Below are 14,614 nucleotides of genomic sequence, written 5' to 3' on the forward strand. Positions count from 1 at the left end.
GACTTCACACGGAACAGTATACAAGATTTTGAGGATGACCACAGCATGAGGGGTACATGATTACTACAGGTCACCCAGGTCCACAGACTGAACGGAGTTTCTTGATATGCTGCCCTTGGTCACAGCATCACATTGCCTTGAACATAGCCAACGGATTGTCTGGGAACACGCTGGATGAGCTGCAAAAGCTCGTGCACGTGCCCGTGGGGTGTAGATATTCAGCATTCTTAGCTCATGTTGTGCTCTTGTGCACGACCAAGTCTGTTACTTGCTACCTACTGAGCGTCCATCAATACCTTGGTCCAATCGAAGGCATCCCATCGTTTCCTGAAGCTGTCCAACCTTCTGTCGTGTCGCTCCCATCTACCCTGCTTCTTGATGATTTCAGGGCCCTTGTCAAGCATGCCCCCTAAGACTTCTCTTGCAAACAAATCCCCTTTTGGCCAGCGCCGCTCGTCTTCAATGACATGCCCCATTCCGCCATCAAGCGTGTAGAAAACATGGAAATATGGCATCTCCTTGACCATCGCTCTCCGGAACGCTGCTTTCCCGTAGCCGGGCTTTTGCGTGAGCGCCAGTGTGTCGATGATCGGCTTGTGCTGACTCCATTGCTCATCCGAGGCGAGCACTGCTTCCTTGAAGTAAGCCGGCGCATTCTCAGCAAGATGATGGGGTAGAGGAACTGCGATGAGTGCGGCGTGACCCTTCCGGCTATGCATAAAAGCAGCGTTCTCGTAGAAAATGACACTCTTGTCCTGAGCATGGTAGAAGCGAGTGAGCGACTTCATGAAATTCCTCATCTCTTCCCACTCATCGTCGTCGCATTCCAGCAGATTCAGGCGATGTTGTAGTGGAACAATCACAGCGCCATACTTGGCGAGCTCTGGCTCGGTGGCCAGTGTCAGATAAGTGCGAGTTGCTAAGCTGACGACAGGAGCAACAGGCGGCGTGTTGGACTCCTCGTGGTAGCACAGCGGGCAATGCTCCAAGATTCTCTGCATCTTTTTGAAATCGCCAACTGCCGCATTGCGTAAATTTGTGTCTGACTTGACCACCTTCTTGGATAAATTGGTGGCATTGTCATCCATGTAGTCGAGGTCGTCCTTGAACTTGCCGTCTTTGGCGATGCGTTCCGCGAATGCTCGCCCTTCACCGCCTTGCATCCCGCGGGTGCGCTTTTCCTGTTTCACCATATCTTCAATGGACATATCCTCATTCTCCTGTACGGTGCCTCGCTCGCGAGCGCGCTTGCCAGATAAAGCTGTGACTTCACCCGAACGATCGCCCGCCAGCATGCGATTCTCCACTTGATTCAGCACGACCACATCGGGTTGTGCCCGATTCGCAAGACTCGCCGCTTCTGCAATGTTGTACTCCTCCTCTAACTGTGCTGCATTTGGAGCATTGCGTAGCTTGGCTTTCACCATTTGCGCCTTCAGCCGATTCAGTGCAGTCTGATCAAGTGGAACAGTCTTGGCAGACGGTTCGACTTCACGCGCGATCTCTCCTTGTGGCAAGTCTGGAACAGAATCATTCTGATCTTTTGACTCCCGATGTATGCCTGCCTGCATCTTCCGCTCCTGGAATAGCTCGCCAGATGGCTGCTGCAATCCCACGTACTCTTTGCCATACATCTTCCGTCGGTCCATTTCGCGCTCTTCTTCGCGAGCATCGTCGAAAAGCCGTAGATCTCCGTAGGTCTCCTCGGCAACATCGTCCACTTTTCTTCCAGTCTCCTCGGACTTTCGATATACACCTTTCAACTTCGTCATACGCCATGAGCTCCCACCATCGCCAAAAGTATAGTTGACATCGTGCTGAGCAGGTTCATCTTTCACTGCTCCCGCATCGCCTTCCCCTTCCTCCGAATCGAAGTCCTTTTGCAAGTCTGCAAGGTGCTGATTGACTTGTGTTTCGGTGATCTTGAAGTCATGGTTGTCCTTCGCTCCAACAAATTGGCTAGGAGGTGATTTCGGCCGCTTTCTTTGCACATAATCCACGTCGAGTGCAGATGGTTCCTGCATCCACGAATCACGCTGTACTTTGGTGCTCTGGTTCTGGTCGCGCTGATCTAGGATATCTTCCTCGGGCGGAGCGATCGCAGCTTCCTTCTCAACCCACGCATCCTCGCCATCGCTGTCAAAGACTTTTACCTCATCGTGATCCCTTCTCTTGTTGTCGCGAGGAGAGCGGCTGCGATGCTTTTTCCCGTGTCTATCCGAATCTCCATGATCGCGGTCGCGATGGCGCCTCTTGTGGCTCCTTCGTGATTCGTCTTCCTCATCTCTGCGCCGATGCCGCCTTTCTCGGTCGTCGTCCTCGTGGTGTCTACTACGATGCGATCGGTGGTGGTGACGATGTCGGCTCTCGCGGCGCGTCTCTTCTTCCTCGTCGCGCGACTTGCCTGCGGCCAACTGCTTTTCAAAATCCTCGAGACTGGCGGCCATGGTGAGGGAAAGACGTGGAAAAGTTGTTGGCTTCGGGACCTGCGTTTTATTTATCGGAGACGATTGGCGAGCAATGACGAAGGTGAAGCAGGTCCCCGCAGAAAGTTCCGCCTTCACATGCGCAGACTTCTGAACTTACATTCTGCATCCCACATCCAACATCAGCGAGGAGACGTGCGCAAACATGGCGACGCCGTGCGCGATTGTGTGTGTTGGCATGGCCGGCTCCGGCAAGACGACCTTCATGCAGCGCATCAACGCGCATTTGCACGCGCAGTGCCAGACGCAGAAACAGCAGCAGCCGCCATACGTTGTCAACCTCGATCCAGCAGTACGCAGTGTGCCATTCGACTCGAACATTGACATTCGCGACTCTGTCAACTACAAGGAGGTCATGAAGCAGTACAATCTGGGTCCGAACGGCGGCATCCTGACCAGCCTGAACCTCTTCACCACCAAGATCGATCAAGTCATGGCCATTCTTGAGAAGCGCTGTCTACCACCTGCTGCCGCCTCTGCTGCCTCTACTTTGCCCGCGCTACCTAGCCACATCATCGTCGATACGCCGGGCCAGATCGAAGTCTTCGTTTGGTCAGCTTCTGGCAACATTCTTCTCTCTTCGCTAGCCTCGAGCTTCCCTACAGTCATCGCCTACATCATCGATACCCCGCGCAGCACGGAGAACACCAGCACATTCATGTCTAACATGCTGTATGCCATCAGCATTCTGTACAAGACGAAATTACCCATGGTGCTCGTCTTCAACAAGACTGATGTCAAGTCTGAGGAAGGTGCCGTGGAGTGGATGAGGGACTTTGAGTCTTTCCAGGCTGCAGTGCAGCGCGAGGAGGAGGATCAACGTGAAGGAGGTGGCTACATGGGACCTTTGCTCAACAGTATGAGTTTGGTGCTGGAGGAGTTCTACAACCACCTCTCAGTGGTCGGCGTATCAGCCATGAGTGGTGATGGCATAGATGACTTCTTTGAGGCTGTAGAGACCAAGCGACAGGAATTTGAGAAAGACTACAAACCTGAGCTGGCACGGCGACGACAGGAAGCCGAGGAGCAAAAGGCTCAGATCCGAGACAAGGAAGTTAGCCGCATGATGAAAGACATGAGTGTATCTTCGAAGGCAAAAGGCACCGGAAAATATGCCAAGAAAGACGAGCCAGAAACAGTCAGTGATCTGGAGGACATGGAGGAGGATGAAGAAGACGACGAAGATTCCGATGCTCGGGGGGACGAACAGGAAGACGTCGACAAAGCTTTCGAAGAGAGCTTCAAGGCTCGATACGAAGCAGCTCTCCGAGACCAAGGCCCGGACGCAGCAACAAAAGCCGCTGCAGCGTACATTCGATCAAGTCAGCGCTGAAACGCTAGTGATAATGGATCGCGAGTGCAACCAGGTGGCTGATGCTCTGTCATTTGCCGAGGTGCCATCCTCACTCATAAGTACTATCACACTAGAAACTTCTGGTGATGTTGCAAGTGTTGCAACGTGATATAGGGCACTCGGCGTGGCCGGAACTACGACTCGGGCATGGAGCTTTGACATCCGCAGAGCTGCATTTGCCAAAGTCAACTCGCTGGACGCCCCCTCGAAGAGACCCTTGTCCTGGCAACAACCACGAATACTGCCGTATGATCACACTCGGGGAGCTATGGCCATTGATCAAGCTCATGGGCAGCAGCTTTTCACAAAACAAGCTCGAAGCGCTCGCGTGCTCCTGCTTGATATCGTCTCTCTGCTATCGCTGAGCCCAGGATGCCTGCGACACAGCGAGCAAGACTTATGTATCAGCTTCCAGCGCTCTGAAGCTGTGCTGGTTGCACAAACTTGGCCAAAGTACGACCACTGTCAAACTCGAGACATGCTGCCACTTGTTGTCCTCCGAATCATGGTAGCTGTCTTTCCCATCACAGTGATCTCCATCGCTGTCGAAAGAGGTTACGAATCGCTCCCTAATCTAAGCAGAAAAAGGTCGATGCTCATGTGCACCAAAATCGATAAATTTGTACACAGCAGAACCATCGATGACCGGCATGCTCGCGATCGATGATGCAAGCTACCGATAGGCAGATAGGAATTGGTTCTTCAACGTTTTCTGCACGGTTCGTGCGAGCCACGTTCGTTTGCAACTTCCTCCGCTCCGCTCACCGTGCCAACGGTCGAGGGCAAAACCTTGAAGAAAAAAGATAGAATGGAACCTCACAAGCCACCCGAGCCAAAGAAGCAGACCCGACCGAGTGAACGTTTTTTCCTCGACTCGTTCATCACTTCAATTGACTTTTTTTATGCTTGTGAGCTTGTTGCTACGTTGTCAACGAAACAACCTGGCGGGTTTTATCTCTCAGTCCTTGCATATTGGCATTGTGGCTCAAGCTAATGTCAGGGAATATCACCAGGTTGAATTAATGCACATGCACAGTCTATATGCCACAATGCTGCCTTCTTACCATCGTTTTAAACTTCTACAACCCTAAGAGTCGCCGTATTGGACATGACATATGCGCGAGCACAGACGGGGGAAAGAGTTACGGGTTTCTGCATTGTGCGACAAAAGCCAACGACTCTTTGTTCGTCTTTGCCATCCCTCTGTGCTCTGCCTGTCGGTCTGTTCCCCTCCAACGCTCCCCGGAACCAAAGAGTTCGAACCCTTGTACATACATATGCACGCGATCTTTCGATCTAGTGCAGATCTTCGCTTCGGGTTCGCTGTGGCTTAAAATTTGTTCGTCGTTGTGTCTGTCGTCGCGCACACACTGCACGGTGTGGTTTGTCTTAGGCTATCTGTCCTCTTTCGTTCGATGTGAGTCAAATGACTCTCCTTACCTGTCGGTTTCTCTCTGCACGGCTTCTGAGTTTTTGTGGACTACCTGTTCTGCTCTGCACGGACGATCGATAGCTCATCACAATGTCAATTCTAGATCGCATCGCGATTCATGTGTTTACTTGGTGAGGAAGTGACGAAATGTGTTGCAATGTGAACGTGTGTGTAGGGCCTAGACAGAGAGCTATGTGATGAGGCGTAAGTTGTATTGCGGTCGCACCTATCACACTGGCAATGAAACTCGAAGCTCACATAGGTATAATAATTTTTGTTAAGGTCGTGGTTGGATAGCTTGGTCCAGGGTTCATTGCAGCACATATGCAGGTAGCTTCCGAGTAAAGAACCCTGGAAATAGCTCACATCAAAAATCTGACTTCACGTCTCCTCTCAAGTGTGGATGTGGAGGTGGAGGTGAAGATGGTGGAGGTGGCTGATGGATATTACAGACATTGGGAAACAGTGGAGACGATTATCGAGAGGACAATGTGATTGTCATTTTTGGTGTGGCGGTGATAGCTAGAAGAGGAAGTCCAGCAACCTCGATGAAGCTACAATATTTCCACCACAAATCATGCCTCGTCATTAGACTCAGTGTATCTCATCTGCTCGTGGCGATTGTACTTCTGGCCTTGAAGTCTCTCTCGCTTTTGCGCGTGTGCATTGCATCTTCATATTCGTAACAGAACAGAATTAGTCTCACATGTCATATGTAAGACATAGCGGCTTTCCTCCCAGCCATCGACGGCCTGCGCGTCCATGTACCAGGACAGTCCCTGTATCTTGAAGCTGCCCGCCTGAAGTCAAAGACTCCTACCAAACCAAACCTGTGGGTATATCGCTTGAAAAACAATCCAGTGTACTCGAAAAACTAAAGCGAAGTCCGACTTAAGAGGAACTCTCATCAGGCGTTTCTTGAGAAGGGCTCCGCGATTGCTGTGTCTTCTCTGTCATACGTCGGTGTTCGCTGGCTGCCAAAGCCAAGCTGTTGAGCCCATTGCTGAGACCCGGACTCGGGTAACTGTAATGCAGTGTCTCGGGATCGATCATGGGTGCGATTGGTGGTACATATTCGAGAGACGAGGCGAGGCTAGCGCGATGGAGTGGAGGTCGAGCAGTCAAGTCCGGCATGGCCATAGGCAGACTGGGCACTGGCCCGCTGTCCATGGTATTGAGGAAGTACGGCCCTGAGCCTGGAAGCATCATCTGATCGATGGGCATAGGCGGCGGGATCTGTTGGGCTTGCTCGATGGCTTGCACTGCTTGTGCCTGTGCAGCTTGGGCTTGGGCCTGGGCTTGCTGCTCGGCGAGTTGCTGCTCTACTGCAGCCTCGAGTGCAGGCTCAGACTTCACGGCGGTCTTCTTCGCGGGCGCCTTGCTGGGCTTCTTGACTTTGGAGTCGTCAGTGCTCGTGCGAGAGGCACCTCGGCCGTTCTGGTGCGTTCTTCGATGCTGCTCCATGTTGTCCTTGCGCGTGAACGCCTTGTTGCATTCCGGGCAGAAGGCGTCCTTCTTGCCGGTGTGCTTCTTCGCATGTCGCGCTGCGTGGCCTGAGGTGGTGAAGAAGTCGTTGCAGCCTACCTGCTTCGCCATCGGGCAGGGATACTGGTTCTTCTTCGGCGGCTTCTGATTCGACTGCGCAGACGCGGTGGACAGGCGTGAGGGCTCCGAGGCGGGCGAGTTGGATGCGCGGAAGGCCTGGGCGTTCTGCTGCTGCGGCTGAGGAGGCAGGGCTTGTAGCGGCGGTTGCTGCTGCTGTGGAGCCATTTGGGGTGGCATTGGGTAGGCCTGCGGCATGGACCCGGTCGCGTCGGGAATTGGCGGATACATGGAGGCATTCTGGTGATCGTCCATCTTGGCGTGTGAGTGGTTGTGCAGGTAGTAGCGTTGGTGGTGCTGGGATTGATGGCTCGCGTGCGGGTGGTGCTTCGCCAGGTGCTGGGCCTGGTCAAAGCTATTGTAAGCCGGGGTGAGCGGTGACGGAGTTGAGAAGGCGCGGGAGTCGCTTGACGAGCTGCGCGACAACTGTGGGGTCTGCGGCGAGAGACTCGGTGTTGAGTCGCAACTCGACGAAGCCCGCGAGTGGAGGCTGAGCGGCGGCAGCTGGATCTTGGCGTTGGCGTGTGGATGATGGTTTGACGAACTGTCGTCACTACTGTCGTTGAGCAGTGATGTGATAGACATGCAATTTCTACCGTCCATCATGTGTGAGCCAGCGTCCAGAGGGAGGTGGGTGATGGAGCAGGAGGGGTTTAAAGTGCCGCGGACAGCACTGTTTCGTGGGCAGCTACGAGTGAGCACGCGTGTTGCAGATGAGGCCTTGGCGGAGCGCTGCAGGTGATTGCCGTGGTTGTTGTTGCGTTGATGGTGACTGGGCTGGACGGTACTGGCAGTGCGGTGGAGCAGACACAGTAGAGGTGTTGGCGTGGTGGTGGTCTGGGCAGCAGCGGCAGCAAGGTCGGTCTCTGGATGTCTGGATGGGATGCGAGAGCAGGATGGAGGACCCTCGAGGGCAGGCAGACTATTTGGAGTACAACAGTACAGTAATGCAGGCAGTGGGAGCGGGACCAAGGTTAGAGACCGGCAGCAGACGAGAGAGTGTAATTGTTCATCATCCCAGACTGCGCCGAGGGAGCATGGGAGATGTTTGGAGAGAGGGTCAACGCAACAGCAGGACCCTGGATGGGAGGGTGCCTTTTAGCAGCGCAGAAGTTATGCGCGTTGGTGGTGGTGAGCTGCGCGAGCGAGACGAAAAGAGTGGGTAACGGGCATAGTTCCATGTTCACACATCCTGCATCCTGCACGTCTAACCTTAACTACCTAGCTTGAGCCTTGCCGACCCTGCCAGAGCTACGCGATCGCCGATTGCACCTGTGGCTCGTGAACTCTACTGCCACTGCGAGGCTGTTCCGACTTCACGCTGTGCGATGGTCCAGCAGCAACATTCTCAGCAATACACTCGCTCGAGCAACCTGCACACCCCGTCCGGTGCCGTGAAGACATGACGTCCCACGCAATGCTCCGGCGTCGAAAAATCAGAGACACCGCCCCAGTTGGCACCCACCCGGGCGTCTAGTGTGCTCGCATGCTCACGATCGAGATCGGGCGCGACGTGCAAAGTGTCGATGTCACTGCCAGCACGGCGCGCCAAGGCACTGACTGGTGGCTTGCGACGATCCTGTGACCGCCGTTCGTATACTGTCGCTATTGAAACGGCTTGCCCGAGAATCGTAGGCGCTCTCTCTCGATACCGACCTGGCCGCCGCTAGGAAGTCTTGGGCATTGCGATTGGCAACTACCGCAAGTCATGATGCAGGTGGCCGCGCAAGGAGGAGGTGAACAGCCGCCGTGCTGCCATTCGCACGCAACGAGGGTCGTGGTGGGCGCGTCGCGTGGCTAGTGAGCGGTGCGGCTCCCATGCGAATATACATAGCTGCGTCGAGGATGGCAGCGTGCGGACTGCGACGCTTGCGACACGTCTGCTGTCGCCGACCGACACGACACGACACGCCCGTCGCAGCGGGCACATCCTGTCGACAGCGTGTCGGTGGCTTGGCCGCAAGCAAGGCGGACGACTCGCTGCGCACGTCGGCATTGCTCGCGCGCGTCGCCTGCGCTGCACCCGGCAAGACCATCCGCCAGCAGCGCGCACTCGAAACGCTGCCGCTGCCGTTGTCGCGATGCCAGAGTTGAGCCACCGATGGCCCTGGTCAGGCACGCGCGCCTCGTCTGCACTGTGGCAGCCGACCCGCTGGGTTGGCCATGTCCCCGATCGAGCCAAGCGCGGACCTCTGCAGGTCGCTTGCAGGCGGGCCGCTCGCAAAACGTGCTTCAGCCTTCGATCAGTCCCTTCATCTTCGATCACTGCGCCGCTTCACACCTGCGCCGTGGTCCGCGGTGCCTGCTCCGCGTATCCCGACTTTGTGCGTCCATCTACGATCTGCTCGCCCTCCCGCGGCCTCCCAATTTCATCCTGCCCTGCCTGCTCTGTACGGAACGGACGTCCGCTCGACAGCCTCTGCCAGGCGCGTGGTAGCCCCTGCCTGATCAGGAACGCATCCTACAGGGGACGCAGACGCGTCTCCACAGCCCACCGCCCGGCCAACTTCTGGCGCGTTCGACCCGACGTCATCGCACGAGAGCCTCAGATCAGCATGACGAACGCCTGAACGCCCCGGAACCGAAGTCGTGCAGCTGCAATCATCACGCACTGCAGAGTTTTTCGCCGGCCGAAACGGACAGATTGGACGACGGCTGCTGCCATCGTGATACCTCTGAGCTCCCTCATGCAAGTCACCAGAGGAGAGTTCGCGGCACGGCTTCGACCCCGCCCTTCTCAATTGACCTGCAACATGCTGGACAACACGTTCGTTGGCAGCGTGGCAGCAGCAAGCAACTTCCTCTCGCGCCGCCCTCCATCTGAAACGCATGTCATCTCGTCCGCAACGACCATCTGCGATGCCACGTCTGCCAACGACATCCCGGACCAGCGCGACTGCATATCAGCGGTATGTGCGCTGGTCTGGTCAGACTCCTCGTTCCGACCGAATAGAGTTGTAGCTATCGGTTCTGCACCTTGGCGACGGGTACCCCTCCGTGTGAATCTTCGATCGCAGAGCATGGTGAGATGCGCTGGGCAAATCACACGTCCGGGAGCTGACAATTGCGACCCGCGACTGTTGGGTCCGCCAGAGAGTAAATTCGATATCTCGATGGCGCCAGTATGCAATGACTCTGGTACTCACTAGTCTTCACAGATGCGATCTCCAGTCTAAATCCAGGCAATACATCTCAAATGCAGCCGCGCTAGGACATGTGGATGTGTTGTTTTGACCTGTCCCCATCGTAGCAGTATCGGCAAATGTTCACGGACTGGCCGAATGGTCAGACCACCTGGGTAACGACACACCGAAAGTTCATACCACTTTCTAGTCATGTGCTGAATCCCACTCGCCAACTGCATGTGCTGAAGGAAACGTGCTTGCGGACAAACTGCCTGAGGTACTTGACGACAACTGCCAATGCTTGAAAGCACTCGAAAGCATAGCTGGTCCGCCTGCAGATTCGAGGGACTCTACAGCCGGACACAAGCCCGTGTACCGACACAGAGGCTCATCAGGGTCGATACATCTAAGGCAGGGACTCTCTTCTCGACGATCTCCTTTGCGTAACGAGTACTTAGCGGTGGCTGAAGCCCACGCTCGCCCGTCATCGGAGCTGCCTCCATTCTGTTCTACACATGGGCGATTGTTCCACAGCGTCGACCTGCCCTGCTATTCAGGTTGTCGGCATAGGCATGTGTGGCGTCCTGAAGCCTCATGGAACTTGAGCATCTGCTAGAGCAAGATCCTCCGCAAGGCAATGCTTCTTGCTGGTCGCATTGATCGCAGCGGCACATCTTCATGCCGTACTCGAGACCATGCCCGGGGCAACTTTGGCATCGGTGCTCCGCACACATAATGCCGCTTCATCCGGTATGAAGGGCATCTTCAACCACAGGACCACCGAGGAACTGCTCGAAACGACAGCTGATTTCTCAGCCGTGCGAGCGCGCGCTTTTCTGATTGCCTATTTGCGTCCGCGGAACTAGCTCCTCGAGCTCCTGTCTGACGGGCCTTCGTCAGTTCTCCACATTACGCGCTGCCGCGCCCTTGCCTCCACAGGATCAGCCGAGAGAGCGATAAATGGATACCCTCAAGTCCCGTGTAACCAGTGCCTGCGGGCCCTAAAATTGCCCTTCACTTTGGTCTCGCGTAAGGACACAAAGGGGACGCGACTTTCAGCGTGTGCCGCTGTTAACCTTAGGCGTGTGGGAGAAGTTCGCCTACGCGTCGAGATCTCATATAGGCCTCAGAAGATGTGCCTGGCAGCTCTTCCCGTCTAGGTCGTCGTCTTGTCTTGTCTATCACACAAGCACGAAGAGTGCTCTGCGCATGCCTGGCAGCTGCATCAACGACGTAGCAGGCGAGACGAGTGCCATGTGTCTACAACAATCCTAGACTCCGCTCAGCTTCCAGCCTTGTCCAAGCTATAAGGCGTTCGCGGGTGACAGTCTGCATGTATCACAAAGCCAGAATGGGATTAACCGCCACGAGCATGGTCCATTGATTTTACCCGATTATGCACGAGGAAGGAACCCACAAAATATACGGAGCGACATGGCCCTTCGCTCATAGACTCTGGCTACAGGCCCTGTGCAGCACCCTCTCCATGGAGATCAAGTTACCGCCCTAGTACACAGCTAGGAAGAAATAGACGAGACCTACGTCGGCCATGAGGCACTGATCAGAGGCGTAGTACAGCAAACAGACTGTTCGGATTTGCGACGGGTACATTATGCCATGTTCTGATTGTCACATCATCATGCTTGCAGATGACAGGGTGGGCACAAGGATATCTCTGCTTGACGCACGCGACTTCAGCTGCACACGGCAGATTCTCTGCTACAGCCTGCGCCCTGGGTGGCATACTAAGGTAGGTGACCACCTGCATTGATTGCGTCTCGAACCTGAGACGTGTTGGGCCTGTTCTCCGCATACCTTTCGTAACTATCAAGGTACAGCTCATCAGTGCTTGTCGTGTTATTGACAGGTTCACTTGTTTCGATCGCCTGGACCCAGCTCTGATTGCCAGCAGTCAGCGTTCGTTGCGGACTCCGAATTGCGAATATTATATGCCCGATCGCGGCAAACATACCTCAAATCGACTACCGGGTTCGGGGTCGGGCCAACCACGGTATGGCTTCAATACTCTATTCAGTCTCACGACCCACGGCGCGAATTGAACATCGACAAAACTCAGTGTCGGGCCCAAGAAGAATGGGCCTTGCTGATCAGCAGCTTCTACGAGTTTCGCGATCTGTTCGGTCAATTCCTGGGCGAATTTTACCTGATTCTCCGGTTCTTGAGCTTGGAGATACTTGTAGAATAACGGGATAATGTGTCTGTTAATGTGATCGGACCACTAGGTTGTCGATGTCCCGTCAGTGCTGCCAACGCATCACTTGACCCACGGGAGACTCACAAGACGCGAATGTGCGCGAAGTTTTGGATCCTCTGGTAATAGTGCCGGGCCTTGCTTCAGATCCTCCAGATACTCCATCAAAACCGTGCTTTCGTAGCTGCCCCAATCGCCATGACGGAGCGCCGGGACGAGACCTCGAGGATTAATATCAAGAAGGAGCTTTGGTTTCCGATAGACGTCAACTTCGACGTATTGATAGTCTAGTCTCTTGAACTCCAGGGAAATCCACACTCTGTGGACCTGAAATTGAAAGCATCTTCAGCAGTAGGATTGACGGTATCGATATGATCGACTCACGAACGGGCAGAAGCAACTGCCATAGCTGAATGATTTATATTTCAATCAGCGAGTAATACTGTAGTGCTCTGGTCACGCCGTCCTTACAGCTTCAACTCCTTCTCATCGGCATGAGCAGTTGCAGTCTCAAGAGCGTTGCCAGTAGGCTGCTTGTGATATGTCTTCTTCGACGAGTCTCCGCCTTGGTTTGGATCAAGCTCTCGCTGAGCACGTCCGTTGGCTGAGTCACTTGACGACATTTTGGCGAGCGATGAGATCCAGACAGCAAGCTCTGAGCAGCAGCATGTTTATAGTTGTGACTGACGGATGATGTAGTTAGCATGTCGTCGGCCCTTAGCGGGGGAAGTCGCGTGGGGCTCAGGCCGCGAAGTCTTGGCGGCGGCTCCCGCCAGTGAACCCCAAAATTCAAAGAAATGCCACGACACGGACACGGCCACGAGTTGAGCAGACACCACCCCATCGCACCGCTCCGCCGCCACCGCAATCATGGCAGAAATCAACTTCAACAAGGACTCGCCGATCAAGGAGGTGCAGATCGAGGCGCTGGTGGCCATGCGAATCATCAAACACGCGACTACGACTTATCCCACACCGAGCACCGGTTTCCTGCTAGGCCTCGATGTCAACTCGCAGGTCCAAGTGACCAACTCATTCCCCTTCCCAGCCGCTGTTGCGGAAGCCTCTACCTCGAACGACCCATACCACCAGCAGGATGCCGCCTCGCTCGCCGCCGCCGCTCCACGTGCCAAGAGCAACGTCGCCTACCAGAATGAGATGATCAAATTCTTGCGCGAGGTGAACACAGATGCGCAAAATGTTGGATGGTACATCAGCTGTAACATGGGTGGTTTCATCAACCAGAACTTTGTGGAGAACCAATACTTCTACCAGCGGGCTCAGGACGAGCGCACAGTAGCGCTTGTCTTCGATGTGTCACGCAGTAGCCAAGGGTCGTTGAGCTTGAAGGCTTACCGCTTGTCGTCCAGCTTCATGGCTGCGTACAAGGAGGGTAAATTTACTACAGAAAGGTGAGGCTGGCAGCACGCATTGTCACGGATGACACTGACACACGGCCGCAGCATTCAAAAGTCCAACCTGCGATTCCAGGATATCTTGGTCGAGCTTCCCGTGCAAATCCACAACTCACACTTGCTCACAAGCTTCCTGCATCAATTACCGAAGGAGGCGCCGAAGAAGACCGCCTTGGACTTCCCAGCATCTCTCGCTGAGCTGTCCCGGGATCCAGAGATTTCCGATACTCCTCTGGCGCCAAACCTCGAGAGCCTGGACTTGTCCATCGACCCATTCCTGGAGAAGACTTGCGATCTGATCTTGGATAGCATAGAGCAGCACCAGACCGAGAACAACAACGCGCAGTACTACCAGCGATCACTTGCGCGAGAACAGGCTAAGATCACAACATGGCAGCAAAAGCGCAAGCAGGAGAACGCGCTCCGCGTCCAGCAGAAGCAGCCACCTCTTCCAGAAGATGAATGGCAGAAGCTTTTCAAGCTGCCTCAGGAGCCATCTCGCCTCGAGTCGCTGCTGGTCGGCAGGCAGGTCGAGCAGTACGCCAGACAAGTGGATGGATTCTCCGCCGTTGTCACTGGAAAGATGTTCGGTGTCAAGGGTAACCTTTTGCCTGGCGAGACTGTTTGAGGTGATGGAATTGATGTTGAACATGGGTCGGGTCTGCATAGCGCGGCGTTCGGAGCTGGATGGAATGAGTAATGCCTAAAGGGCATAGAGTTCGGAAGCACTCTCAAAAGTTGGAGTGCCATCAATGGATGCCCAGAGACGACGCGAGGCGCCCTGCGAGGTTGAAGTTGAGCTGGGAAGACTGTCGATCTTGTGGGCGGATACGAAGTTAGATGCCAAGTTGGCTGTGACGCTCTACGAACATAGATGAAATCCTTCTGCTGTGCTTCCAGCACTTGCTACAGATCCATCCACCGACCAAGCCCGCGTCCCATCCAGAGACTTATGGTTACAAGCGCGCGAGCATGCTCAAATGACAGC

General features: G+C 54.8%; 5 protein-coding genes across 5 annotated transcripts; 2 read left to right on the top strand and 3 right to left on the bottom strand.

The window, feature by feature from the left end:
* Positions 1-275: 275 nt before the first annotated feature.
* CKM354_000387500 (uncharacterized protein) lies at positions 276-2,447 on the bottom strand (the record flags this gene model as incomplete). The annotated part of the gene is made up of 1 exon (XM_044799093.1): positions 276-2,447. The coding sequence occupies one exon, from the start codon at positions 2,445-2,447 to the stop codon at positions 276-278; it is 2,172 nt and encodes a 723-aa protein (XP_044655028.1).
* Positions 2,448-2,631: 184 nt separating this feature from the next.
* On the top strand, positions 2,632-3,819 carry CKM354_000387600 (GTPase NPA3; the record flags this gene model as incomplete). The annotated part of the gene is made up of 1 exon (XM_044799094.1): positions 2,632-3,819. The coding sequence occupies one exon, from the start codon at positions 2,632-2,634 to the stop codon at positions 3,817-3,819; it is 1,188 nt and encodes a 395-aa protein (XP_044655029.1).
* Positions 3,820-6,163: 2,344 nt separating this feature from the next.
* On the bottom strand, positions 6,164-7,129 carry CKM354_000387700 (uncharacterized protein; the record flags this gene model as incomplete). The annotated part of the gene is made up of 1 exon (XM_044799095.1): positions 6,164-7,129. One exon carries the CDS (start codon positions 7,127-7,129, stop codon positions 6,164-6,166), a length of 966 nt encoding a protein of 321 aa, XP_044655030.1.
* Positions 7,130-11,744: 4,615 nt separating this feature from the next.
* Positions 11,745-12,834, bottom strand: CKM354_000387800 (uncharacterized protein; the record flags this gene model as incomplete). Its single annotated transcript, XM_044799096.1, has 5 exons — positions 11,745-11,897; positions 11,972-12,238; positions 12,299-12,538; positions 12,596-12,620; positions 12,683-12,834. 5 exons carry the CDS (start codon positions 12,832-12,834, stop codon positions 11,745-11,747), a joined length of 837 nt encoding a protein of 278 aa, XP_044655031.1.
* Positions 12,835-13,081: 247 nt separating this feature from the next.
* Positions 13,082-14,254, top strand: CKM354_000387900 (uncharacterized protein; the record flags this gene model as incomplete). The annotated part of the gene is made up of 2 exons (XM_044799097.1): positions 13,082-13,623; positions 13,675-14,254. 2 exons carry the CDS (start codon positions 13,082-13,084, stop codon positions 14,252-14,254), a joined length of 1,122 nt encoding a protein of 373 aa, XP_044655032.1.
* Positions 14,255-14,614: the final 360 nt, after the last annotated feature.

The sequence above is a fragment of the Cercospora kikuchii genome (genome assembly GCF_019650295.1).
Source record: "Cercospora kikuchii DNA, contig_00002, whole genome shotgun sequence".
Classification (NCBI taxonomy): Eukaryota; Fungi; Ascomycota; class Dothideomycetes; order Mycosphaerellales; family Mycosphaerellaceae; genus Cercospora; species Cercospora kikuchii.